The sequence below is a fragment of the Peromyscus californicus genome, unplaced genomic scaffold, assembly GCF_007827085.1.
Source record: "Peromyscus californicus insignis strain IS unplaced genomic scaffold, ASM782708v3 Scaffold_8__1_contigs__length_139910024, whole genome shotgun sequence".
NCBI classification, from domain to species: Eukaryota; Metazoa; Chordata; class Mammalia; order Rodentia; family Cricetidae; genus Peromyscus; species Peromyscus californicus.
This window is the reverse complement of record NW_026294606.1, coordinates 21,580,414-21,608,356: the sequence shown is the minus strand read 5'-3', so window position 1 is coordinate 21,608,356 and position 27,943 is coordinate 21,580,414. Positions and strand designations below refer to the sequence as shown.

At 45.2% G+C, this 27,943-nt stretch overlaps 1 protein-coding gene across 9 annotated transcripts in view; it reads left to right on the top strand.

Annotated features, from left to right (window-relative positions):
• Phactr1 (phosphatase and actin regulator 1) overlaps positions 1 to 27,943 on the top strand; it is a 483,448-nt gene that overhangs the window by 230,143 nt on the left and 225,362 nt on the right. For 2 of the 9 annotated variants that reach the window (XM_052728477.1, XM_052728476.1), the window contains exon 1: positions 11,559 to 11,805. The exons of the other annotated variants lie outside the window; for them this stretch is intronic. In XM_052728477.1, coding sequence (XP_052584437.1) covers positions 11,574 to 11,805 — 232 coding nt within the window. In that variant the 5' untranslated portion in view covers positions 11,559 to 11,573. Of the gene's footprint in view, positions 1 to 11,558; positions 11,806 to 27,943 lie in introns of those variants that run through there. 9 annotated transcript variants of the gene reach the window in all.

Sequence of the window (27,943 nt, the reverse complement as noted above, 5' to 3'; positions counted from 1 at the left end):
TTTTAAAATGAGGGGTCGCCGGGCGGTGGTGGCGCACGCCTTTAATCCCAGCACTCGGGAGGCAGAGCCAGGAGGATCTCTGTGAGTTCGAGGCCAGCCTGGTCTCCAAAGCGAGTTCCAGGAAAGGCGCAAAGCTACACAGAGAAACCCTGTCTCGAAAAACCAAAAAAAAATAAATAAATAAATAAATAAAATAAAATGAGGGGTCATAACTTAAGTGCTTTCAGTCTCCCTCATAGTGTCAGTTTTGAAACTGGACAAGAAAGAGAACTGACCGAAGAGAGGCTAAGGAAAGGGCTTCGTATTTACAGTTTTGTCAAAGTTCCTTTAAGGAGTTTCATTCACTAGACTATAAATTAGCTATAAATCTTTGTAACATGATTATTAAATAAGATATAGTTAAATGTATTGGATACATTTTATTATTAAGTATATTATAAGCAAACATACTCAATATTTTTCATTAATAAAAGCCCAGCAGAGTTTCTCAACTGCATTGGAAGCTCGCCAATTCCCTCCTCATATCTCTGTCCCCGTCTCTTGGCCTCTCTTCTTCCCTTAGGCATATCGTTGTGACCCTAAAGGAGTTCTCACAGTGCTCCCTCTCTCCCCCACTTTGTATGTTTGTATAAATATATGTAATATAGATAATGTACTTCTATAGTACCTAACACACACATATTGCTGTCTTAAATTCCGATAGCATGTTCTATTGTAATCTCATTAGACTTCATTTAGCTTTTTAGTTCGTTGACTCTCTCATTCCCACAGATATTTTGTTTATATGAAAAAATGGCTACAAAGTATTATTGTAGTAAATAGTGTGTCTCTAACATGCACTATGGAGGAGAAACTCTTTATTGAAATATAACAAGTAAAGTTAAGCATCATATCTCTTTGGCCTGGCTTCTCTGCTGTAGAGAATTGTTTGGAAGCTCACCAGATCTCAGGATCCTGGAGTGTTAGAAGAGGATACCACCTGGCTTGTTAGAAACAGAGATGGTCCTGTAATCAGACACTTCACAAGTCTTAGAGCATATTTTAATGCCTTTCTTAGAGGCTTAGACCATTGTGTTGTAGGAAGTCATTTGCATGTCACATGTCTGTGCACCTGTGATAAAAATCAAAGCCTCCCCCTGGCTGGCTACCCCCAGATGCCCACGCACACCCCTCCATTTCGTGTGTAACGAACATTATCACACTTACAAAAGGAGTCAGTCTCTGTTTCTTGCCAACATTGTATTATCCCGTTAACTCAGTTCCCATTCCTGCTCTGTAGAAGCAACTGTGACTCTGTCCTGAAGGCCAGTTATCATTAGCACATCATACATGAAACAGCCCGGAGGGACTCAGCACACCCAAAGAAACAACCCCAGCCCTAAACGGATCCCTTGTGGAGTATCCAACTGGGGTCTGGTTTACATATTGAAAGGGTAGAGGACAGACAAGGAACTGCATCCTATTTTTACTACTGTCCCCTTTACCACCAGCAGTTCCGCCCTGCGTGACAGCCAAGGTTTCTGTGTCCTGTGCCCGCAGTCTGATAACCTTTCTTGGTTGTGTTTTATGATGCCATATGCTTCTTTCTTAAAATAGTGCGAGGGTCCTCTGATGCAAAGCCACCAATCAGCTTGCTCCCTGAATGTCAGTGGGATGTTTGGGGGAGGATGTATGTGCTTCACTGTTGGACATATTCTGGCTCAAATGTCTACTTGGTGAAAATGCTAATTTAGAGAAACTTGGAGTTGTATTTAATCTCATTGATTTTCTGTTTCCTGAGATGTAAAGCAAAAATAATAGTTGCATCTTTGAGAGGTGTCGGTGTAATGATTAAAAAGGCGATAGCCATGCATAGGGATTTCTCATTGCTGTCTGCACCTGGACAGGCTAGATTACCCTGCAGTGAAAACCATCAGTGTTTCGGTCAACTGAAACAGGACAAGTGTGCATCTCTCGTTACAGACCATCGTTACAGTTTATGTTTTAGTCAGCCTTGTATCACTGAGACCAAAGCTGGACATAGTTAACCTAAGGAGAGGAGAGAGAAATGCTTACTTAGGCTCAGGATTTCAAATATTTCTGTCCACAGTCTCCTGGCTGCTTCCCATTGGACGCTGATGGCGCTGCAGCACATCATGGCAGAGCATGTGGTGAAGAGCCTGCTCATCTTACAGTGGCAGGGAAGCAGAGGGGAGGAGAGAGAAGGGGCCAGGCTCCCCATTTCCTTTCAAGGGCAAATTCAAATGGTCCAACTCCCTCTTACTAGGTCCCCTCTCTTAAAGGTTCCTCCTAGTAGTATCAAGGCTGGGAACCAAGCCTGCAATAAGTCTTTGGGGGAGCATCTGAGTTTGTAGCTACAGCTGCTCATTGCTCTATCTCTCTAGAACACAAACGGAAGCAGAGGCCGTCGCTTGGACTGCAGTTCATCATGCGTGGGGCAGGACTGTTCCCCCAGCCCCGCTTGCTCACACAGACTGCAGTGCCACCATGCACCTGATTCAGAACTGTTTGGAGAACAAGATGGGCATCTATAATATGGGCTTTATAAAAAAATAGGTCACGGTATGGTCACTTCCCCGAGCTTTAACTTTTCTCATTCAACAATGTGAGACCAGGCAGGGTGACATCTACCTGAAAAAAAAAAAAAAAAAAACCAAACAGCGCTTGGTAGGCTGAGGCAGGGAGACAATGAATTGAAGGTCATCCTGGGCTGCATATAGCTAGATCTTTTCTTGAATAAAAAAAAATGCATGTATTCATATGTATATATACATATGTTTAAATGCATATATATGGAGATATATAATTACATACATAAATGGAGAGAGAGAGAGAGAGAGAGAGAGAGAGAGAAGTCTTATGTCAACTTGTTTATGTCAAATTTGTTATTTTTAACACATTTCAACATATGTTGTCATTTCTCTGTTGGACTTTCTCATTCATCTTTTATTGTTATATAAAAACACATAATATCATTTCTGTGTTCTGCTGCCTTTATTTCTAGAAGATAAATAGTTACAAGTACCTAAGTCTGTCCCCAAAGAATCCTGGTCTAAAAAGAACACAAGATTATATACATTGTATATAAAGTGTAAGAATGTATATATCTAATTTAAAATGGGATTTATAATTAGGGGAAAATGTAAAGAAACTTTAGAATGACAAGCCTCACATAATATTTGTCAATTCTCAGACTTGGCTTAATCTGTCCTCTGTTTCCCCAGATGTGAGTAGCAATGTCTAACGTCTGATATTTAGTTTAGGCTGAGGGCCTTTCATGAGTGTTAACAACACTGACTTTGACGATGTCTGCTCCTATAAGACCTTGCTGTGCTTCCCAGCAGACCTGGTCTTCTTTTCTGCCAGTCACTAAAATGGCACTCTCTCCAGCATCATGGCTACTAGGGGTGAGATCTTCTACTGGGACTCAGGAGTCACAATTCTCTTCCCACCCGGGCTAATTCAGAAAGATAAGAAGCCTTCCCCACCCTCACTGTGGCCTCACAGGCCTGTAATCCAAGCACTGGGGAAGCTGAGGCAACAGGGTCTGAGGCTCAAAGCCACACTCGTCTACACAGTGAGAACCCACTGGGAAAACACGATCCACGATGCTCCCTAAGAGAGCGCTGGGACTGGGAATGTGCACAGATCATTTCCCAGGGTCCTGCCTCCATCACCTCTTTCTCCACCTCTTTGTTTCAATGTCTTCAATCACTTCTCTTCATATTGCTGTCTGCTGTTTTCAGGAGACTTTGCACGGAACAGTCTGTTAGTGAAGATAATTATCATAAGCCTGGAGGGGAAAAATGCTTTCTATTTAGCGTTTTCAGAGGGGAAAAATTCCCTTAGCTAAAACAAACAAAAGTCAAAAATATACAAAAACCACCTTGCTCACAGCATTTAGCTGTCTCAAGTGTATTTTTAAGAAGTCCAACTCTAGTTCTAAAATCAGACAGATGAAGTTGCTTCTACAAACCTTATTGTCCGCAGATAGCTCCCTGGATCCTGCACCAAAAATCTGCCACGTTAGATTACGAAACAATAAGGGGAGAATCTAAGACTGACAGAATGTTGTCACGGGCTCCAAAACTCAGTTTGAGGAATCTGCTATAGGCAGACCATACTCCTGGGAGAATAAAACCTTGTGGGCTATATGGCCACCTTCTAATCTCAATCTTCAGGAATGATTAAAATACTTAATAGCTAGATGTAAGAGAGTCAAGAAGGGTATTCAACCTATTAGAGAGGCCATCTGCAGCTAGTCCACATAGCAGGACGAGTTCCCGAGGGCTGACTATGACTTCTACTTGAACATCGCCTAGGTGCCTGCAGCACTTGGCCTCCCACATCAAGTGCCCATCACATCTTCTCCCACAGAATATAAATGCTTGTACCGTGGCCCCTTATCTCTGGTTTTGTGTTCCCCAGTGTCAGTTACCCATGATCAACCACTGTCCAAAAATACTAAATGGAAAATTCCAAAAATAATTCATACAGTTTTTTCAACTGCATATCATAATAAACAGTGAGGTGAGCCCTCATGTTTGTGTGTGTGCGTGTGTGTGTATGTGTGTTTGTGTGTGTGTGTGTGTTTGTGTGTGTGTGTGTGTTTGTGTGTGTGTGTGTGTTTGTGTGTGTGTGTGTGTGTGTGTGTGTGTGTGTGTGTGAGACATGTGCATGCATATATGTGTGCACAGGTGCACAAGCTTCAGCATGTGCATATGAAGGACAAGGCCTGACATCAGGAATGTGTAGCATGAATCTTAAAAGTTCTTATTAATAAAACAAACCTGGAGCCAAGTATTGGGGTGAATGCTGGAAGGTTAGAGAGACAGAACAAGCCACAGCTAACCTCACCTGGCCAACTTCTCAGCTGGTCTTGTTTCCTCAGACTGGAAGCCTCTGTGTCCTCATATCCGAATGGCTCTCAGCTGAACTGTGCTGCTCAAAACCTAAAAGCTTAACCAGCCAAATGCTTCTAGTTTCTGGTCCTCATGCCTTATATACCTTTCTGCTTTCTTCCATCACTCCCTGGGATTAAAGGTTCGCTTTCTGGGATTAAAGGCGTGAGTCACCATGTTTGGCTGTATCCTTGAACACGTGGATTTCTGCCTCTGGAATGCTAGGATTAAAGGCGTGTGCTACCACTGCCTATCCTCATGTTTAATATTGTGGCTGTTCTGTCTCTGACCCCAGATAAGTTTATAGGGTGCACAATATTTTGGGGAACACAATCCCACCACAGGAATGTCTTCCTCCACTGCTCTTCACCTTACTTTTCTCAGCTGGGTCTCTTTACTGAGGCTGAAACTTGCTGTCTTAGCTGGAGTGCTATCCAGCAAACCCCTAGGACCCTCCTGTGTCCACCCATCCTGCAGAGTCCCTTTGCTGGCCTTACAGGCTGGTGCCACCATTACAGCTGTCACGTGGGTGTTGGAGACCTGAACTCAGGTTCTCATGCCTGTGTAATAAGCACTTTGCACACTGAGTCATCTCTCCACCCAGAGTCCTCCCCTTGCCACTGCACCTGGTGCTCCCCATGCTGCCTACTCTTAATTCGTTTAATAGTGCTCTCAGTTATCAGCTCAACTGCTCTGGTATTAGAGTATCTGTGTTCAAGTAGCCCTTATTATACTCAGCAATGGTCCTGATGTACATGAATGAGGATGTAGGTCATTTGGGTATGCCAAAGAGAAGCTGTAAAGTGCTTCCTTTAAATGAAAAGCAAAGGGTCTCTACTTGATAAGGACAGAAAAAAAATCACATGTTGAGGTTGGTAGGGAAAATAGTGTACACAGCACAGAGGATGCTAGAAGTCCTGAACCACTCTACTAATTGGGAAAAGGCCTGGAAGCTGTGTACCCTCTAACCCCAGTCTACTTCAATTTCATTATGTGCCTCCATCTTACAACCTGCCACAACAAAGCCAAGTAACACACACACACACACACACACACACACACACACACACACACACTCCACCACCACCACCACCACTACAAAACAATACCAACAGCAATAGTGTAGCGCTCACCTGTGTTTGTGAACAATTTGGAATTTTTCCTTGACTTTAACCTTTTCAGTGTGTACTGCACATTTAGACCACATCTTAAAACAACAACAAAAAACATAGGCCAGATCTGAATTTATTGAGTATACTAGTTGGTCTGGGCTGATATGACGATGGCCACAAAGCTGTGGCTTAAAATAACAGGATTTCATCACATCACAATTCTGGAGACCAGAAGTCCAGGTTGAAGATGAGCCATGATCTCTGAAAATCTTGGAAGATCTTGTCTTCATCTTTTTCCAGCTCTCATGTCAGCTAGCGTGCTTCCCCATCTTGGATCCATCTTTTCCCATCTTTGTCTGACTCCACGATGTGCCTTTTAAGGAGAAGATTTATTGTTATTTTTTAATTAAGAGTATATACGTATGGCTGTGTGGGCGTATGTACATCTGAGTGCAGGTGCCCACAAAAGCCAGAAGGGGGTGTTGGATCCCCTGGATCTGGAGTTACTGGAGGTTGTAAGCCATCTGATATCTTGGGAACCAGACTTGAATTCTCTATGAGTGCAGCGACTACCCTTTACCCCTGAGCCATCTCTCCAGCACTTCCTGTGTGTCTTTTATAAGGATACTTGCTCTTGGGCCCACCAACATAATTTAGGATGACCACTTTATCTCAAGGTCTTTGGTTAGATCAGAAAAGATCCATTAAGATCCACGTCCATATGTTTCCAACACAGACAGTTTGCAGGCGTGGGCACCGTTCAACTCACTGGGGCTAGGAACGCGAAAGGGGGTACAGACAGAGGGGGAACAGAATGGACAGCGGGAGGCAGACAACGACAGAGAAAGAAAGGATTGTCAAACCCTTCTTTTTGCATCATGGATGTGTGGTGAATTTATTTTTTCAAAGTGCACCCCTCTGAATGGTTCTATCTCCACCTGGTATTGGCCTTAATATGTTGTATTTCTACTTTGTCTTTTTATAAGAGGTAAGGAACTTTTTAAGCCTTATGGCTTGTATGTGAAATGCTTAGTTTCTAGCTGCGAGTAATGTTTAGGGGAGGGTTGCAGAACCTTCTGGATGAACAGAGAGCCTAGCTGACAGACTTAACACACTTCTGCAGGGCCCACCTTGCAGGTTATAGGTGGCCCTTGTCTCTGATCTAGGATCTGTTTGTAGTCCACTACCTGAGAAGTTACAGTAGTATATTCCCTTCTCAACAGACTGGGCCACCATCATGCCTTTCACACCAATGTACTGACATCTTCCCAAGCATGAGTGAAAACAAATCCCCCTCCCTTCATATGGGAGCCCGTTTTCAGGTTCCTCGTGGCTTTACCCAGCAGGTCTGCATAGAGAGGATGATTAGATCACGGGCCTGAGTGCAGGTGTCTGAGATGGTCTGCACTTGGCTGTGCTGGGGGGGGGGGGGGGGAGGTCTTTTGCTCCACCCCTTGGCATTCCTATAAATACCTTAGGGCAGAGCCAGAGCCCATTGGAATAGGTTCCAGGCCCTCTCGAGGTTATCCTGTATTTTCTATCTGTTTATCTCCATATTCTAAATCCTTCTATATAATATTTCCTGCTGCTTGCACTCAAGAAAACTCTGGGGAACTGTGGGGTTGGTGGGTAAACGCCCCACACCTTCAGGAGCCCTTGCCAGGAATTCTGCCATAGCATCAAGAAAAGTAACTAATACAGACTTGTCCCAAAAAGTTCTTCCCTGAACTCTGTCCAGTCCCTCTTCCTAAACCACTGGGTTTGGAATGGATGCTCCCAGCTTCTCACATTTAGATTGGGAACATGTCAAAGACTTCTGCTGTCTTCATGTCACATAACTGTGCACTCATCTAGAAAGCCCAGTTTTCAGCCCTTACCTTGCTGGCTGATGGCTGCCTGTCCTTCCTCACCTCTGGGCCCCAGCCCACAACTTCCTTCCCCCTACAAGCTTGCATTCTCCCCACAGTGCCTCTGACACCACCACTACCACTCTCCTCCCCTAATTGCTGTGTATCAGCCTTCATGGACACCTCTCCGTGGAAGAGCTCCACCTTGTTCATGCAAATCTCTGCAGAGTTCCTCTGCGCACGGTCCCGGCTCGGATAATGAGCGCATTGTTCTCCATGGCTATTCCTGATTACAGAGCTGACGTTTCCATCAGTGCTTTGCTGTTCTTGTTGCTGTCTGTCCTTTCACCAAGTGCCTGTCCTTCCTCACTAAACTTTAAGCTCTGTGACACCAGAAGTCTTACCTTCTTGCTTTTGAGCTAATGCGCATTCTTCCCATAGACAATCCATGGTCTTATCAGGCTGATTCCTGCGGGTGCTTAGCAGGCTTTACTGTGCATCCAGGTCACTTCCAGATCTGGTTAAAATGCAGATTTGGAGGCAGAGCTTGGGTTCGGCAGTTGTAATAACCACCCTGAGTCTGTAGGTCTTTGGGATTGCATTTTGAGTAGCAGAGTCTCTGGATACCAAACCAATTTAAGAATGGGTTCTTCAAGTCAAGTGTAGGATTGGATGGGAAAAGGTTGTTATCCAAATAAGTGACAGTGAGACTGATTGCCAGGGTTCTTTCCTATTTAGATTATCTGGGTTAAAAAAAAATCTCAGCAAAGTCACCTAGGCCTGGTGTGCAGGAGTCCTCCTGTTCTGAGTGATAGAATGTGTAGGGCTGTCTTCCCTTCAGCATATCCTCCCTTGCTTTTAAAGGTGAAGGAACACCCCACTGTATGTGTTCATAGAACATTTTAGGATGGCCGTTTTCGTGATGGAAGGGAGGGGATAACTATCAACAGCAACAATTGAGTTAAACCAGAACAGGCTAATCATTAAGCGTGAGTTGTCCGTGGGTGGAGACAAGCACAGGCTGTGTAAAAGGCATCACTTGGCATCAGGAGCTATCTGTAAGGATGTTTTAACAACAGACATCAGAAGCAGGCTTCACCAAGGAGGTACACAGTGCACAGAACAAGGTCAAGAGCGAACACAGGGAACACTTTCCCATCAGCCCCGCTACTTGCTGAAACAAAGTGGTGCTAGAAGCCGCCAGATACAAGCACTAGCACTGTCTTGTATTCTGGTCCCCCTTGCCCACCTTCTGTTGTAGCAATAGGAGATGGCACTTCTGTCCTTCAGCCTCAGGTGCAAGACTTCAGTCATCGTCTAGGAACATCACATGAGGCTAGAAACGTTCTGTCAGCCTCCTTGTTGAATATGTCAGCTGCTGGCCACATGTGGCCACTATCCTCTAAAGTGTGGCTAGCACAACTGGGAAACTGGGTTTTAACTTCATTGCATTTTAATTTATTACAATGTAAATAGCTTCATGTCACAAGCCGGTACTATTGGGCACCACCAGTTAGAGGATGCCAACTCAAGGAGGGCAGTTAGGAAGAGGGATCACCAAACAAGTAACAGTTCAAGACAAGCCACAGGCCGCTTGCACATTTCTTTTGAATAAGGAGCCCCCACCTTCAGGCCACATCATTTGATATGCACACTTTCACCAGCAGCTGTGTCCAAGTTTGCTCTGCTGCAATCACGATGATACTTGGCCAATTAAGATGAGGACACACAGCCTTGGGTCAGGCTTAGTGTTCAGGGACTAAATAACAGATTGCTTCCAGCCCAGTTGTTTTAATAAGGCCGGATGGGGTTTTTTGCAGGTCTTCTTATTCTGACCTGTGGGGCAGAAAGTGAAGTTGGAAAGGCTGCAATGTTCAAAACACAATTCAGCAAGGATGTAATGTGCTCTGAACACTGTTTCTCTCTTCGTGGCAGAGCTAAGAGGAGACAGGATGAAGGCAAGGCCTAAGGGTTAGAAAATATGTTTGCCCATGACACAGTGAGATTCATCCTTCTGGGTAGCTAAACAATACTACAAATGTATCTTTGTCATCACCCAGATACAGGGTATAATTAGCTGGGGACTCAGTGACATCATCTGACAGGAGCAGATACAGTGACATTTACCTATGGCTGGTCTGACTGATGATCCAGGTGAGAAGGGAGATGTTATCAAAGCCCTTGATGAGCACTTGTAGAAAGGGAGACCTAAGAGACCGCCTCCCCAACACCTGCCCTCCCCCATCCCTTACATCTCCTCCAGAGGATGGCAGCTGGATACCGACTCAACAGTAATGAAAATGAACCTAACTGTCCTGGTTTGGGCAGCAGATAAGAAGTGGGACAAATGATAAGATGGTGTAATTAGTGTGCCTAGAAACATCACAAAATGTTTAGTTTCTCTCCTGCACGGACTCTTACCCGGGGAAGAACCCTTCATAGAGGAGAGACGGCAGTGACCTGTCTTTTGTGTAGGTTAGTTTTTTGTTGTTGTTGTTGTTTTTTTCTTTTGGAAATTAGCATCCAGAAAGTTCTTGGTAACACTGAAAGTGACTGTACATTCTTTGACTGACACTCTTTTGGTAGGCTCAAACAAAGGGGAAAGATGCAAGGTTGGGACGCAGAGGGACTAGGGCACGATAGAAAGAACACGGGCTTGGAATCGGACATGCCTGGCTGTAAACACCTGTTTCTGTTACTGTTTCATCAATATTACCCAGGGAGCTTGTTAAATGCTACAGATTCCCGGGGCTCTACAATGACCTACTAAACCAAAATCTCCCGGCCTCAAAGTCTTTTTTTTTTTTTAATAAGCATTCAATATGATTGCAAAGTGTAGCTTCTCAAAGCCTAGATTCCCTGAAAGGTGATTTAGGACCAGTCTCGGGATGTCCTGTGAATGAGTGAGTGGATTTGAAACATCTTTTTAAAAGTCACTCAGAGTAATCAAGACTCAATAAACACGGCTGTGAATTTGCCTTCTTTCGGATACTGTTCTCTGGAAGTCTCTATAGTATCACTTGCCTTGCTAAGCCCTTAATCACAGAGCAATGGCAGCTGAAGAGCTGTCAAATCAGTCAAATTAGCCCATATCCCTAAGTTGCCTGTTGTTTGAGAATGAATGGAAAACGGGTTTTCCCCTATGACTGCAACTGAGAACCCTGGAGGAAAGTCCCCTTCATCTCGGGGACTTCCACTGGAAGCAAAAACATCAAGGATGCTGTAACAGGTTGTCTGGTCCTGGGATGTGCTTGGACCCACCCGAGAATATAATTTGTCCTGGCCTCGATTCCACCCTAGGGCTGGGACAGCCGCCTCCTGTAGTAGTACATCTTGCTTGCGTTTGGCAGCGGGAGGCTTGGAAGGGGGTGGCCGTGGCATCCTGCCCTGAGTTTCCAGAGTGAAGGTGGCCACAAACCCCGCTGGCTGGGAGCTGCGGGTATTGCGATTCACCGAGGGGTGGGGCTGCCCCGGGGGAGCCAGAGCTTCGCTAGTGGAAGAGCCGGTTCAGCACTCCGCAGCCCTTCCCCCGGGGTCTGGGGATTCGCTCAGGCTCGGCGAGGTCAAGACCTCCAGCGCGCCATCCTGCCCCGCCCCGCCCCGCCCCGCCGTGTCGCTGGTGTAGCGTGGGGGTATGCGGGCGCGGCCGGGGGACGCGAGTGGCAGCGCGCGGGGCGGCGATCAGCGACCGGCCCCGGACGCCCGGGGAGCGGATGGCGGAGCCCACGCGCGCCGCGAAGCCGCGCTGCAGGCAGGGCGTCGTGCCAGGCGCGGGCGCCGCCGTGAAGCCCAAAAAGAAAGCTTTTTATTTGCTGAGCATGAAGCCCCCGAAGGACCCCGCCCCCAACAACAATAACAACGTGTCGTTTGTGATCCACTGTCAACTGGGCAAGGAGATCAAGCACATTTGCAGCAACTGCAGCCGGGGGGAGGACGGCCGCGACGGTGAGTGCCGGGCGCGTCGGGGAGGTGGCGGGAAGGCGGCTCTGCCAGTCTACGGTCCCTGGTGCGGCCGAAGTCTGCCACCTGGACAACGGCGGGCACCTCCGCTTAGCCGCCCCCACCCCCGCTCCCGGTCCCCCACTTTGCAGAGTGTCACCCCGAGTCAGTGGGCTTTCAGCGGCGCCCCCCACAAAGAAAGCAACTGTGGGGATTTGACTTAAGAAGGTGGGGTCTTGGGGGATCTGTCCACAGCAGCACCAAAAGCTTTTTAAAAAGATGTTACGCCTGCTCCCCCATCCCCCTACCCTCCACTGAACGTTCACCCCATCTCTACCGGCTCCTTAACTGTGGGATGTGCCGGGTTACATTACTGATATGGGCTTCCTTAAGGTGGGTTCCCTTGAAAGAGGTCATTGGCCTTGACCCCTGTGGGACCCAGCTCACTGAGAATTTGTGGAGTTGTATGGAACGGTGGTGTCCCTTTAGAGTAAAACATGGCTGTGATATTTATTTATTTATTTATTTATTTATTTATTTATTTATTTATTTATTTATTTGTGAGTGCCACTGCTGCTGATCCCTCTTGGAAGGATGCCTAGTGCCTGGTGTGGGGGAGGTGCCGGCAGTGGCCCTGGGCAGAAAGAGCCAAGGACCAGAGACAGTTGGCCCTGGAGCGGGCAGAAGCCTTTGCCAATGTGAATGCCTCTGTGGCTGTGCCTTCTTAAGAGCCTCTAGGCGCTTCCCCAGCAGTTAGCTGAGCAGACACTCAGGAGGGCCGCTGAAGGTCGCCCGGAAAAGTTTTAAGCAGCAGATTTGACAGAGGGAGCCTGAGCTGAGGGCCAGCCCTGAACTCACTGCCTAGCTCCGGTACACCTGCTTGAGCGGGCAGCTTTCCTGTGTTCCCTTCAGAAGAACAGATATTACTTAGAGTCCCTCCGGTTCTCTGCTGGCCTCTGAAGTGCTGGGTAATGAAGTGACTGCGGATGGCCTAATGTCTTTTCAAAATTAGAGTCCTGCTAGCTTAATTATAGTTTTCTTTGATTAAAATGTGAGAGAGGCTGTGTGGTGTGGAGCGAGGCAGCCGAGAGCAAACTGGGACAGTACTGGAGGTGGGAGAACAGAGCTAAACTCTTCCTGTTGGGTTTAGAGGAAGAGAATGGTTTCTGAGAAGCACACGTTGACATGCATTTGTTTCTTATGCTGACTGTGAACTGGAGACACCGCGGTGAATGCCTACAAGCGATTAACTGGACCCCAAACTAGACCTTTCCCGTGTAGTAGAATGGAGACTGTGCTGCAGGCCAAGCTACTTATTAAATGCCAGTCGCTCTGTGGACTGAATGGTATCCCAAATGGGCTGCTTCCCCATTCGTGGGAGTTTGTTTAAATTAGTGTCTCTGTGCACTGCTATAATAAGGAAGGGTGTGTTTCTACACTCAAGGATGCATGCTCATATATGCAATTAGGAGCTCCATCACTGGTAACATGTGTTGTGTGCTGTTCAAGGCAGGCATGTATTTTAACCTGCAGCCTGTTTCCTTTTAAGACACACACATTTTTCTCCATAGCTTCAAACTTCAGAATGACCTCAGAAGCATATACACAAGAATGTTCTCTTGTCACTTAAGTATTTAATTGCAGGAGATCTGTAGGTGAGAGGGACCAAGGGCGCAGTACCTAATTTTTTGCCTAATTCTGTACCACTGATCAGTCCTACTAAATGTGTGGTACCCTAGTTTATTAAGGGAAATAGAATATAGTCCAGGTGGATTCATTCTTTTTATGTAAGGCAGGGACATCAGAAAATTTTATTTAATTCATTCTGTGTGTGTGTGTGCTTGTGCACGCGCGTGCACATGTGTGTGTGTTTGGTGTGCTGTGTCATGTCACCCATATGGAGGTCAGAGAATAATTTCCAGGTATTAGTTCTGTCCTTCCACCTTGTGGGGCTCGGGGATCAAACCCGGGTCCTCAGGCTCTGTGCCAAATGCTTTTACCTGCTCAGCATGTCACCGGAGCAACAGCTATTTTAAAGAAAATGTATTCCCCAGGTTTTAAGGGTACAGACTTCTCCCAGTGTACCTGTTTGGTAAGGTTCAGTGGGGAAAATCCTTCCTTCCTTCTCCTGCTCTACCTTTACGGTGCTGAGGATGGAACCCAAGGCCTTAGCCAAGCTAGGCAAGCACTCTCCTACTGAGCCACATTCCCAGCTGGAGAAAGATACTGTGTGTAATAGGTCTCACCTGTATAGCATCTCCCTCCCTAAGTGTGTCTAGTTCCTTAGCCAACCTTAAAGAGGCCATGTAGCTGCATCTCTAGAAAACTGTGACCTGTTTAATAAGTCTTCCCCTAAAATGACAATCATCTTAAACAAAGCACATTTTAATAATTTTGCCATCTAAAGATCTATAACCAAATGTCTTTAGCTGATATCTATATAGAACATTTTAAAAGAAAAATATTCTTGGCTAGTTGAAGAGTACATAGTTACATTTTAGCCATGATCTTTTAAAAATCACATTTATTTATGTGTGTGTGTGTGTGTGTGTGTGTGTGTGTGTGTGTGTGTGTATGTGTATGTGTGTAAACCTGCACAAGCCATCATACATGCGTGGAGGTCAGAGGACAGCTTGTAGGAGTTAGTCCTCTCTTCCAAAATGTGAGTCCTGGGGATTTTGAACTCAGGCCGTCAGGTCTGTGGTGCCCTCAGGTCTGTGGTACCCTCACTTGCCAAGCCACTCGCTGGCCAGAGCAGTTATCTTTCCATTTAATTGATTTTTAATGTTCTTAATATTCATGCATCAGCATTAAAGATGGTTTTGCTGACTTTAAGTCAATCTCTTTAATACTGACAATAAACTGTAGACTAAACCTACCACTCACTCATGGCCAGATTTTGTTTCTGCCCATCTTTGCTGTCTGTACAGAAGCTGCTTTCAGATAAGGGAGTGAATTGATGTAACACTTCTTTGGCACGAAAGGCCATAGAGTTCCAAAGGACAAAGGCAGACAGCATTTTCTCAGGACATTGGCATATTGATTTTTAAATGGCTTTTCTTTCTCCTCCTCCACAGGATGTAGAGATTTTGGGATTGTGGTGTGTGTGTGTGTCGTGTACATTTGCTGTCTCTATAAAGCTAAGCTTATTGGAGTCACAAGTGAGGAGAACCCACAGAAGTTTCTGGTACTTTTTTAAAAATTCTCCTTTACCTATTTGTTAGACAGGCTGGCTGGTAGAAAAAGAGGGAAGAATTATACATTTCTAAATAAAGTAGAATTTGTGTACATTGTAAAGCTATAAGAAATTATTACATTTTCACTAAAATTTGATATTGGAAGTCAATAGGAAAATACTATTTCACTTATAAATGATTGAAAAGCAAGTTTACAGGGAAATCCAAAACAGAAGCAAAGTATTTCTGTATATAATTTCCTGAACATTTCATATTCTTATTTTAATTCCTTTTGAGTCTTAGTCATGGAGAATTATTTTTAGAAAACAGTCTTACTGGTGATTACTAAGATGTGGGTGTGGATGTGGCTCAATGGTAGAGCATGTGTTGAGTGTGTGTGAGGCTGTGGGTTCTAGTCCCAACACCACACACAAGCAAACCCTTTCCTGTGAAGATGTCATTTCATTAGAAAGGAAACATTTTAGCAGTTTTGAGAAATACTTGGGAGGCTCAGTCTTGTTTTTGTAGTGAGTTTTAAAAGTAATAAAATAGCCTTTGGAAAATGAAGCATTGTTGGTGATTAATCAGTATGTCAGCCTGTCTTGTTGCACTTAGCAGTGATTCCTGCCTTTGGACACTCATATGCTAGCTCAGTAATCCACTTACTTGCTGGATGGACCTCCAGGTTTCATTTTAGGTGATAGAAATGTTAATGATGTTTCTTAGTCAAAGCCTAAATGATGTTTTTAGTTGTTATTGGTTTTGAGACAGGGTCTCACTGGATATTCCTATGCACGTGAATCCTCCTGCCTCAGCCTCCCAAGTGCTAGGATGAGAGGTGTGGACCACTATGCCTAACTCTCCCATGTGAGTGTTGAAGGGAGAATTGCCCTGGATCTTCATTACCATGAACTGTGGACTCCCAGCAGGACAGCCCTTCAAGGGAGCATGCCCTGGGAGTTTCTATGGACCACACTCCTGCTTTTCACGGAGAAGGTCAAAGACATGCGGAGTAGCCAGTCCTTCAAGGTCAAGCCACGACTTGATGCCCAGGCTTCTAGCAGAAGTGTTCAGGAAGAAAGATGCAGCGTCTAGTATTGGTCCACAGCTGGACCCTGGAACTTCCCTGTCTGCTGGCAAATAAAGCTTCCTCCACTTGCTATCTGGGTAGGATATCACAGTATTATTTACTGCATGGGATTGTGAGGATTAAATGAGATAATTGGTACAAAGCACTTAGCATGGCTCCTGGCAAGAGAACATGCTTGAGAAATATTAGCTGTGATTACTATCATTTGCCTGGTTACCGCCAACTTCAGTTTTGCCTTGGATTTTGTCTTCTGCTATACTATACTGCATTGCCTCTTCTGTAATTAAATTTCTTGGCTTGTGTCCAAGATGAAAACACTCATTCTCCATAACTCATGGTTAAAACATATATTTTCATATCCTAAGTAAAAGAATGCTATGTGTGTACCTAAATTTATAATGACGAAGTCCTTCTATGGCCAACTTGGTAGTCAAGGTAGGTGAATTGAGATCCAGTTACTTGTCAGGGTCGGGGGACGTAGAGAAGAGAGTGGAAGCAGACACAGGGCTGAGGGTGTAGTTTGGGGATAGAGCACTTGCCTAAAATGTGGGATATCCTGAGTTTGAACTCAAGCATGCAGAGAGGGTGGGGGAGGCCAGCAAGAAAAGTAAAGTGGACTTAGCAGGAAGGAGTGTGCAGAGCCAGGCAATTCTAATGAAGATGGACCTTCAAATGCTGTTCAGGGGGCAAGTCCTCAAACAGCTGAGATTTGCTTGGCTCTCCTACATCGTTTGTCAGTTCAGTAGCTTGTTCGTGCAGGCCCTGCCCTGTTCCAAGAGGAGCATCAACCAGCTGCTTATTACCTTCAAAAAACTGGGGCTTTAGTGACAGCGAGAAAGTAACTGTCATACATCTTGAGGACACTGGCAACTGTGTGAGGAGGGCAGGAAAGCATCCCCAAGGAGGGGACATTTGGACTAGGAGAAAGGCAGAGTTTTCCAGGCTAATAGAGGAAGCATCTCAGTAGGAAAAAAATGGAGGATTGGAACCATGAAAGAGCACTGTATGTCCAGAAAAGAAAGTTTGCAGGAAATGTGTGGAATAGGGCAGATAATGACCTGACGACAGGAGTCTATGAACACAGTGGCCAGTCTTTTCTAACCAGTTACTTGTGACACACTGGGAAGATGGAAGCCAAAAGTACAGGGACTGCCAGGGAGATGATGGTAGATACTTAAATCCACTGAAGTTTGAAGTGTCTAAGAGGGAAAGCTGTGGGTTTGGGGAGCAGAAAGGGTAGTAGGTCTCACTTGGAGCAAGAGATGTCACAAAAGGCCTAAGGAAGTTTTTAAAGGAGTTCAGATTTCACCTCCTAAGCAGCATAGGCTTTTAAGCACAAATGACCTCACCAAGTTACCTTTGAAAACAATCTCATGAAAAACTCCACAGTATATAAAAGGAGACAGACAGGATGCACATCACCATGAATTTATCGTCCAGACTCCTCACTCCCAAATGACTCTGAGGTGCATTTAAGTGGGATTTTACTATTGTGTTGCTAGTAATACCTGGGAAGAACCAGGCCAGGGAGAGAACTCAGTCGCCATGTCCATTCATAGCTCAGGAAAGAGAGCCCCTTGACCTTGAGCAGTCAATGTCAAAGGATGGAGATCCTGCAGTTCTGTTCTGAACTCAAAATGTGTTTTGTATACTTTCAACACCAGCAATGCAAAACCATAACCTAATTTTATTTTTAGCATAGTATTCTTTCTTCATTTCTTTCTTTTATTTTATATAATTACTTACTTGTTTGTTGTTGTACTGAGGGTTTAGCTCAGGGCCTTGCTCACAGTAGGTAAGTGCCCATTCATCAACTGTATCCTGCAAACCTTTTTGATTATTTCGAAACAGGAACTGACTCTATGGCCCAAGGAGGTTTCAAACTTGCCATCCTCCTGTCTCTGCCCTCTGAGTAGCTGGGATTATAGTCCTGTACCACTAGGCCTGACTTTAGCATAACATTCCATTCATGTATACTTCTAATAAATTCCTCCATTTAAGTATCTGTCTGATACTTGGCATATCTGCTCCCATTCATTTTGTTTAGATTAGGTGTCTAAATATTTGTGAAACTTGTAGCTTCAAGGAGAATCCTACATGTAAAGAGGATGAATCCAGAAGATTAGTAGCTAGAATATGTGCATGACACTTCACAAGGTAAACAGAGGAGTCTCTACATGTTTTCTAGTCTCAAATGCTTCTTTCTGTGGTTTAATGACCAATAGAGATGGAAAGAATTTCTTGGACTTGATTGGACATTTGAGGGCTTCAAGAAGCATCTAAGGTTTGAGAGCAGGATATAGCTCTGGGCAAGCATTTGCCTGGTGTGTGTGAGACTCTGGGTTCAATTCCCTATCACTGAAAAAGAAAACAGTATCAAACTGCCCATCTGAAGGGAGGGACACCTTGACCGGTTGGGATCTTCCATTGGCTGTGTTTAATACACTATTTCCGGCTGGCAGTTGTGATAAAAGCAAGGACATGAATGGGGTCCAGCTGCAGGCTAGCTAACCAGGGTTAGGGAAAGAGGTGACCTTCCCTTCAACCCTCATGTTGTTGGGAAGCAAAGGAGAGCCCAGAGAGGAAAGGGCTTCAGGTAAGAACCTGGATCGAAGCAAGGATCTGGGTGTTAAGTTGGAAAAAGAAGAAATGAACTGTGGCAATTTCAGCCCAGCGTAGAAATCATCTAGCATGTTAGCAGTCACCATATGAGGGTGGATCTGGTGGGATTTCCTTAGCATTGCGCTGTTTCTATACCTAAGGCCAGAGGGAGGGTGGAACATGGCCGTTAGTTGACTTACCTATCAGGTAAGCTGGTGTGAGGAAAGAGACAGGATAAATTCCTGCCCTGAGAGAACCTGATAGTCCAGAGAGTGATGCTGCTGTGACAGAGGTAATCCTTGGATGTCAGAGAAGATGGAGACCCTTTCTCCTTCTTGGGGTAGAAAGTCACCTAGGTCTTATGAGGACAGATGGCTCTTGAGGGAGATTGTACTGGATAGATAGGGTCAGGCTGACAAAGGGTCACTTGGGGACAGGGTTAAAAGCAAGTGGAGAGAAAAGTTGGAAGGTCCAAGGTCAAGGGTAGAGCCTTCTTAGCCAAAGTCTGTCCATGACTCCGCTTGGTGTTTTATTTCTAGTGTCTTGAACAGTGCATGGATATTAAGCATGGAACAAAATGTGTTCAATATATGAATATGTGTGTCAATGTATTAATTACCCATCTAGCTGGTAAGGACAAATCATCAAAGTGATTTCAAGGACAATGGCTTGCTGTGCCTGGGGAAATGCATAGGAGTTGGGGTGTGGTGAGATTTGACTGAAAGCCATACATGAAGGGTCTAGACCTCTGTGCTTGGCAGTTTGGATTTGCCTCATGACAGGATGCAAGATTCCCTGGGGGGAATTTTTTCTTTAGCAACTTTATTAAGACATAATTCACTTACCATACCTAATTCACTAACTTAAAGCATGTAAGTGGTTTGGGTATATTCACAAAATCTTATATTCATTCCTCATTCGAGGCAGTTGCAAGATATTTCATTATTCTGCATCTGCCTCCCCAACACTCCGATCCCTTTAGCTAATCTGTCTGATCATCCTGTAACTCCCATCTCAGGCAAACGTGAATCTACTTTTGGTGTTTGTACACTTCCCTACCCTGGACATTTCATATAAATGTAATCCTGTCCTATGTAGTTCCTTATGCCTGGCTTCCTCCACTTCACTTAATGTGTTTAAGGCTCAGCCATGCTATAGAGCAGGGATCATGGATTCTTTTATGTGTTCTATTGTGTGGGTATACCACGTTTATTCATCCATCCATCAGTTGAGTACATGGGTTGTTTCCATGTGGGCTGTTTTGAACAAGCCACTGTGAAATTCTTCAACAAACTTAGCTGTAGACACAGGTCTTCATTTCTTTGTGTACCTAGGGGTGGCATTGCTGGGTCTTGCAGGAGTACATGCATTAATCATATCAATAAAATAGGTTACTTTGGAACACAATCTGGAATTTATGGCAATTTATGTGTAAAAGTTCCATCTGCCCACCTCCTTCTGACACACATTTGCTGTGACTTGGATTATAGCCACTTTGGAGGCCCTTTGAGACACAATGAGAAAGGTTCTGAGGCATGTTGGTCAAGAAAGGGTAAATGGAGACCATTTAAGAAAACTAATAAGTTTAGAGAACCAGACAGAGGCTGGCTGTGTGTGTGTGTGTGTGTGTGTGTGTGTGTGTGTGTGTGTGATTTTCTAGTTCATATATCTTATTTCCTCAGAGGCATTAGAAGAAACTTTTAAGGTTGTAGTTAGCACTTTGAATACTTTAGAGAGGATAGCTCAGACCCCCAGACCTGTTGTAGTGTCTCCATGACAACCGCTAATGCTACCATGGATAGGCTGTCCCTCTGGCCCCAACTCTGGCCTTCTCAGCTATGTTCATGCCTAAGAATCACCCTTCACCAAGCCTCTGAGGGAGGATATTTTAGACAGAGAAGTTCCACTTCTTAAACTGAAGAATTGAGTGGAGAGAAAAATGATTCAGGAAAATTAGGACAAAAACCAGCCTCCCAAAGCAAGCTATCAATTGAGCTTATCAGAGGGAGGGTGTGTTTACTTCAAGTGTGGCGGCCCAGGGGACCACTGCTATCCTCTGCCTGCCCTCCAGTCACTTCTGTCCCATTTCTTCCACCTGGAAAATGAAGTTGGCTGAGGTGGCTAAAACCCAGGGGGCTATTTAACTCTGGCCCTGGGGCTCCCCACCTGGGATTATCAGTTGAGAAAGTTTGCCATAACTTGGGGTATTTGAAAACATGAACTCCACCTGTCGGTGACCATCGGTGCATGTTTATTGGCTCACAGCTTCACCCACTTGTTACATACTGTGACAGAGGCTCACAGCTTCACATACTTGTTACACACTCTGCCAGTGGCTCACAGCTTCACACACTTGTTACACACTGTGACAGTGGCTCACAGCTTCACCCACTTGTTACACACTGTGCCAGTGGCTCACAGCTTCACCCACTTGTTATACACTGTGCCAGTGGCTCACAGCTTCACACACTTGTTACACACTGTGATGGTTCATAAACTGCAGCACAGCCTTGAGGAGCCAAAGACGTTCACAGGCCTGTTCTCTACAAAAAGTGTTGGCTAAGCCCTAACTACTGCAAAGTCCCTGTTATTTGAAAATACCATTCATTTCTAAGCAATTTATCACCATAGTTGATCTTTGAAGTGTAAAGGATCTTAACAAGTGACCAGTCCTTTATGTATGTATGTCACTCATGCAAATGACAGTTTCAGTTTTTATTTAATTTGTGAGATGGAATCTAACCCTGATACCTAGGCTGCCTGCCAGCTTGTGTCTTAGCTTCTGGAGTAGCTAGGACCACAGGAGTGCACCAGTATGCCTGACTATTAGCACTCTTATTATTTATTTGGGAGGGGTGTGTGTGTGTGTGTGTGTGTGTGTGTGTGTGTGTGTGTGTGTGTGTATGTGTATTGAACAGAGTTATCACAGGTGACTGTCAGAAGTGTCCGGGACCACAGTTGTGTCTCTCATTCCCGGCTCAAGTCTTGGTCCTTTGAAGAGAGTCCATTAGATGTCCTGGGGAATTCGGAAAAGGTTGACAATGAAAAGCCACCACAGAAGAAAGAGCCTGTCTTCTGAGTTTGGTTTGGGAGTCTCTTGAGCGTCCCCACCTCCACCGTGACCTTTCTGTGGGCCTGGGGCTGGCACTTTCTACCAAGGGACTGTGTTTTCTAACCTCCACCTCAGAGCTGAGCATGCGCGTCGCTTGGCTGTGCTGTTCAGAACAATTGCCTGTGCTATTTTGACCCTTCTAGATGTGCTGGCACCGTAATTATTTTGCAACCCACAAAAGTAATTATAAAATCAAATAATTATCTTCTAAACAAGCTGTAACCCCAGCAATGGGAGGGGGGGATAGTGGGGTTGGAGTTTCCCATCTGTAAGTCTCACTTTTGAGACTATGACATTCCACTTCCTGTGTGTACCCCTCACCTCAGCTGTGTCGTTATTTCAAGGGCAATGACGGTCTTCTACTGAGCCCCAGCACCAGGCTACTCTGGAAGTAACGCACTTAGCACAATAGCAATGTTACAGGAACATGAGAAGTGGTGGGGGAGCATGGCTGGATGGAAGGGCTGGGGCTGCAGCCAAGTGGTAGAGTGCTTTGCATGCATGAGGTCCCAGGTTCAATCCCTAGTGCTGCCAGAAGGACGGGGAGAGAGAGAGGGAGAGGGGAGAAGGAATTTATAAAATATGTGGGATTCTTCTGGAGATGGAAATTTTAAAAAGAAAATCAAGCATGCAAACAAACCCCAAAAGATAATCTCAATCTACCAGAATCTAATACTAGTTGCTGCTCGGAATTTTTAAGAGGCTTACCGTGGCCAGACCTCTGGATCTGGAGGGTGACCTCAGGACTCACGGAATCTGCTGCACAGTTAGCAGTCAGCCTTCTCAGCAAGTGAGGCATGCAGCAGAACATGGCTCTTTTTGAGGGACTTAGACCCGTTGTTGGGAAGTGTTGGTCTGGTGGATGCCTGTGAATAGCACTTAATTCACATTAGAAGCTTCGTCACCCTATAGTGGAGCTCCTCAACACTGGAAGGGTGGACTAGAAAGCAACAGGCAGCACCACGGATCTGCCAGGCATTCAAGAAGCAAGCTCTGCCCATTTCGGTGCTCCCTGATGGACGAGTCTCCTCAGCAGCCACTGTAAATGAAACCCGCCACTAGGAAGGAGCACGTCATTTCCCAGATAAGGACGTGGTAAATCTTTTTTGGCTGCCCAAAGCCCTCCTGACTTCCCCTCCAGAGTGAGCAGTATGCTACACTTTCCTCCCAGCCTTAGTATGAGTTATTCATGCAATGTTAAACAGCCTGTGGCCACCACCCAGACTCAAATGAAACACAGAGAAGAAACTCAAATATCTCAAATATCCACAGCTGAAAGAGCCCTTTACAGTGGGAGAAGTGATAAATAACAGGCTCCTGGGCCTCCCCACCCCCCTTGTCCTGGGTCTTTGAGGTTGAACCTGGGCACGGAATCACATTTGTCTTGGTGAGGCTGTAAGAAGTGGCTTGGGATGTCTGGTGAGCACTGAAATGTGAGGCTTGGTTACTTTCACATGTTATGCTAGAAGACAAGAAGAAAGGAGAGGAGATGTTCAAAATGGACTATCTTAGGCAAGAAATAAAAAGAATGGCAAGAAACTTACAGTAGAAGATCTTTTCTCTGGCAGAAGAAAAGTACAAGCGTCTAGAAGACGTTGGCATAAAAGCCAGAGGGAAGGAGCTGGCCCAGCTGGAGCTCAGGACAGTGGAACCCGCCCTGACAGTGGCAGTGGGCTGGGCAGCCCTACAGAATCTCAGAGCTGTTCGTTCTCCACTCTGGCAGTGTTTTCTGTGTCTCTGGAATATCAATAGTTCCTTGTTAGGAGGGACATCCTAGCCCGGTTTTAATTTCATGAAGATGAAAAAATATCTAATAGGACCACTGTGACATGTGTAAGGTTGAACAAATTGAGTTCTAGACAACACAGGGATGTCTGTGTTACATTCCAGGTAAAGTTGGTGTGAGGAAAACCCAACATATCATAAATACATTAACTAAAGATTTACATCACACCATGTATACATGAGTGAAAATACAAATTTTTTTGGACTCAGATTATGTCAAAAATAATGTGTCCTCTTATGCCAGCATTAATACTCTCCTCCAATTAGAAAAATGCGTGATGTAATATGCATGAAAATGCCAGAATAAAACTTAGCATTTCTTATGCAAAGTTAAAAATTCATTTTAAAATAGTAGAAGTGGGGGTTTGGTGTTTCAGAAGAAGAGAGGGACCAGTGGGAGAAGAGGGAGGGAAAGCAGAGTAATGAGGGGAGGGGAGAAAACATGATTCATGTATCAACAGGAATATCCAACCTGTGGTCCCTGGGCCTCATACTTCCCAGGATAGCTATGGATGTGGCCCAGGACATTTGCAGATGACAGTGTCATATCGCCAAATCAAAAGTTTGGACACACGTTTTACACATTGTACAGGTATAAAAATAGCATAAGCCTATTTAATTAAAAAAATAATCACCTTCTTTTAAAATTCACCAGCTTAAAATCAGGTTAGATCAAGAGTCCATTCTGCCTGCTCCCCACTTGGCATTGATTGCTAAGGGCTCTGGAATTCGCCTTTGGATTTGTAAACAAATATGAAAGACCTAACAGGAGCGGCATACATTCTGTAAGCAGGTGGCGGATGGGCCAGCATTTATTACTGGCCCCTAGCCCCTAATTAGCTGTGAGTTAAGTAGTAAAAATTTACCTGGAAAATACTTAGTCTCAAATCCCAGCAAGGTTCAGCCTGGAGGATTTATCTTACCATCATTTTAGAAAACAGGCAGGGCTTATTTTTCTTGCATAATCCTATGAGTGCAATTCCTGACAGTGTTTACCACAGAGAAGGAATTAACAACCTCAAGGGATGAGGGAGCCAGAGCTAGGCTCCTGCAGCCTCGCCAGACAACACCTGGGCTCTCCTCCCCCCCCCCCTCCCTCTTCATTTCTGTTTCCCTTCTTGTAAGTTGGGGTGCAGGATAGGAGGACTAGGCTTATTTCCAAAGTCCTGAGAGACTCTAGGAAGCAGGCATCTGGGAATCTTTCACAGACACCAGCACAGGGATTTTGTAATTTTATATCCATGAAGCTGGCTTGTTCGGTCCAAAAGGAGGACGGAAGTGAACTTGTCTTTTCTCCTGGGGCTCTCCTCTCCATTGCAATGCACAAGGATGGGGGTGCTGAACAGGCTGGGTGACTCACAGGGCCTGAAGGAGAAAGCCCCGAGTGACATCCCTGAGCTAGAGGGACAGATGCCACATCATTGCTGCTGATTTTCCGAGCCCTTGTGCCTGGCAGAGCCCTGTTCAGCCTCTGGGAGTCGCAGGGCCATGGCCTGCTTCTCAAAAATGGCCTCTGGAGACCATGGCTGCACACCCTGGCATGGCTGCACACCCTGGCATGGCTGCACACCCTGGCATGGCTGCACACCCTGGCATGGCTGCACACCCTGGCATGGCTCCCTGATGGCCTTTTCTCTGCAGAAAAGTCGAGGGTGTTAGGCTTAGCATCCTCGAGAAAGTGCAGCTTTTCCTCAGAGTTCAGAGTTCTCTGCTTTTTCTGCCATTGTTTGATCCCAGATCGCGCAGAACTTTCACAATGAGCAACTGGGTATGAGACTTAGTGGTAAAACACACCAAAGATGATTAGGGACTAGTTGGGAACTAATGGGGAGGGAGGTCTATACTGTGTGCCTTCTTTGGGATCTTAGACAAATGCCTCTGCACTTTTGTTGCCTTATGGAAATTTGGGGTCATTATTTGTTGAGATACATTTTTTTTCCTCCACAAAATTTTCAGTTAGTTTTAAAGTTATGGGGGAAGTTATCATTTTCTGCATGCTATCTAAATGTAAACAAAATCAATACTGCTTTGTTCAGTTATTAAGGTGGTGACGACAAATTCTTCCATTTGTTTTTCAAATGCTGATGGGAGTAGGGTCTGGGCAAAATCTTGTCCTGTTGATACAGAGGCCAGCAGAAGTACAGCTCTACCTGCCTAGACTTCTGAAGGGCGGTGGGGGGGGTCAGAGAGAGTGTCGCTTCACTGTTTAGTGTCCCCCAAAACTGCTCTGATGACAGTGCAAAGAGAACACGTAATTCTGAACTTCAATGGAGACATTTTTGCCGACTTTAAAGAAATGTTTTCCAAAATGTATCCTCCTGGATACTTGCTCCACGGATGGAAATAGATGTGGAGTTTTCAAGGCCAAACTCGATAAGGAAAACTGAGCTAGCAACATTGGACAGATGGCCTCCATCCACAGCTCTGGCTCTGCCTGTGAGCTTCGTAAGTCTCCTAAGATTATAAGTGTGTGTGCTTCTTTCCCCAGATTTATCTTGTTGTACTCTTCCTTTTATTTATTTGATTGATTGGTTTTTGGTTTTGTGTGGAATGTGTGTGTGTGTGTAAAGTGTCTTCCTCTATCTCCCTTCAGCTTATTTTTAATTTTTCAGCAATTCTTCCTTTCATACACATGCAGTGTATTTTGATCATATCCGCTCCCACCCTACTCCTGTCCTTAACTCCTCCCTGATCCACACCCCTACTCCACAGCCACTCCCACTGAACCCGAAGTTCATCAGTTCAGCCGACCAATGAGCTCCGGGGGTCCTCCTGCCCCCTCCCACCACAGCCCACCCCCAGCACTGGGACTGCAGGCAGATGCACACCTGGATTCTGACTCTGAAGATTGAACTCAAGTTCTCACACTTGCATGACAAGCACTTTACTGACAAAGCTACATCCCAGCCCCCAAACTGAGATGCCCCTGTCTCAGCCTGCCTAGTGCTGGGGTTACAGATGTACACACTCCACCTGGAACTTCCTTGTTCTTGTTGTTGATGATGATGATGATGATGATGAGGAGGAGGAGGAGGAGGAGGAGGAGGAGGAGGAGGAAGAGGAAGAGGAGGAGGAGGAGGAAGAGGAGGAGGAGGTGGTGGTAGTGGTGGTGGTGGTATGGTTGAGTTTATCGTTGGTTTTGTTTTCTGTTTTGAGGCAGACTCTCACAGTATCAACCCCATACCCCACCCCCAACACCCTGCTATGCTCAAGTTCTGGTAATCCTGTTCCCTTACTCCTGACCCCTGCAGTAGCCTGGACTATAGGCATGCAGCACTGTGCCAAGCACTCTTGTTTGGTTAGTTGGGAGTTTTTGGCAAAATATCACAGGTAATCAGTGCCCTGTAGGAAAGTTAATGTGCTGTGCCAGATTCCTCTCACGGAAGGATGGCACAGAGTTGTGGGCTGTCGCTCACTGTAAGAGACAGAGCAACCTAACACTGAGGGTCCTGCATGAGTTTTCTTTTCCTGGCAGATGCAGAGCTCAAACTATACCATTGTAACCAAGAAGAAATAGCTGAAGGTATTTATTCAGTGACTTCTAGTTAGCCGAGTAGTGGATGCTAATTAAATTGTTGAATTGATTGTAAGCTTGCTCCATTTCTTCTGGGTATGAGAGGCTTCATCTTTTCCATAGCCGGACTATATGTTCCATAGCCAGACTATATATCCTCTGCCAGGCTGGGGATTTTGGCGACCTTGTAACCTCAATGTCTAGAACAGTTTGGATCAGGATATCTCAAATATTTTATTCCAATAAATTCTCCATTTTGGAGGGCAGTATCCCACACATTGTGGGGTGCTTGGCAGCATCCTAGCCTCAAACACATGGATGTCATGAGCATCATCCCCCACACTGTGACAGACAAAGCTGTCTCCAAATACTGCCTGATGTCCTCTGGATGATACTATTACCTCAAGGTGAGAACCCCAGACTGGGTGGGTTGTGCCGAGGGAGCTCACCAAAGCAAGGGATCAGTATAGATTTAACTCATAGGGAGGCTTTTTGTGCAAGAGGACTGGTTTGGACAGAGAAAATCAAGAGGAAAGAAATCCTTAGTTGGTGAATACTATGATATACATGAAGAGAGGGGAGAAGAGTCACTCCCCTGGTGTTTTGGATTACAGACAACATCTATTCCTCCCTTCCCTTTGCCAAAGCTCTGCCAATTATAGGAATTATCCGTGACCTTCCCCAGATAGGGGAGAGACACTCTTTGTCTCAATGTGGTAGAAAATGAAATGAGGTTTAGAGGAATTAAACAATATGGCTCAGTTTCTTCAATAGAGGTTATGATTTCCAATTAGACCTTATACTACAAGACAGTATTTAAAGAATGGCAAATTACATACCAATGTATCTGGCCTTAAGGAGATGAA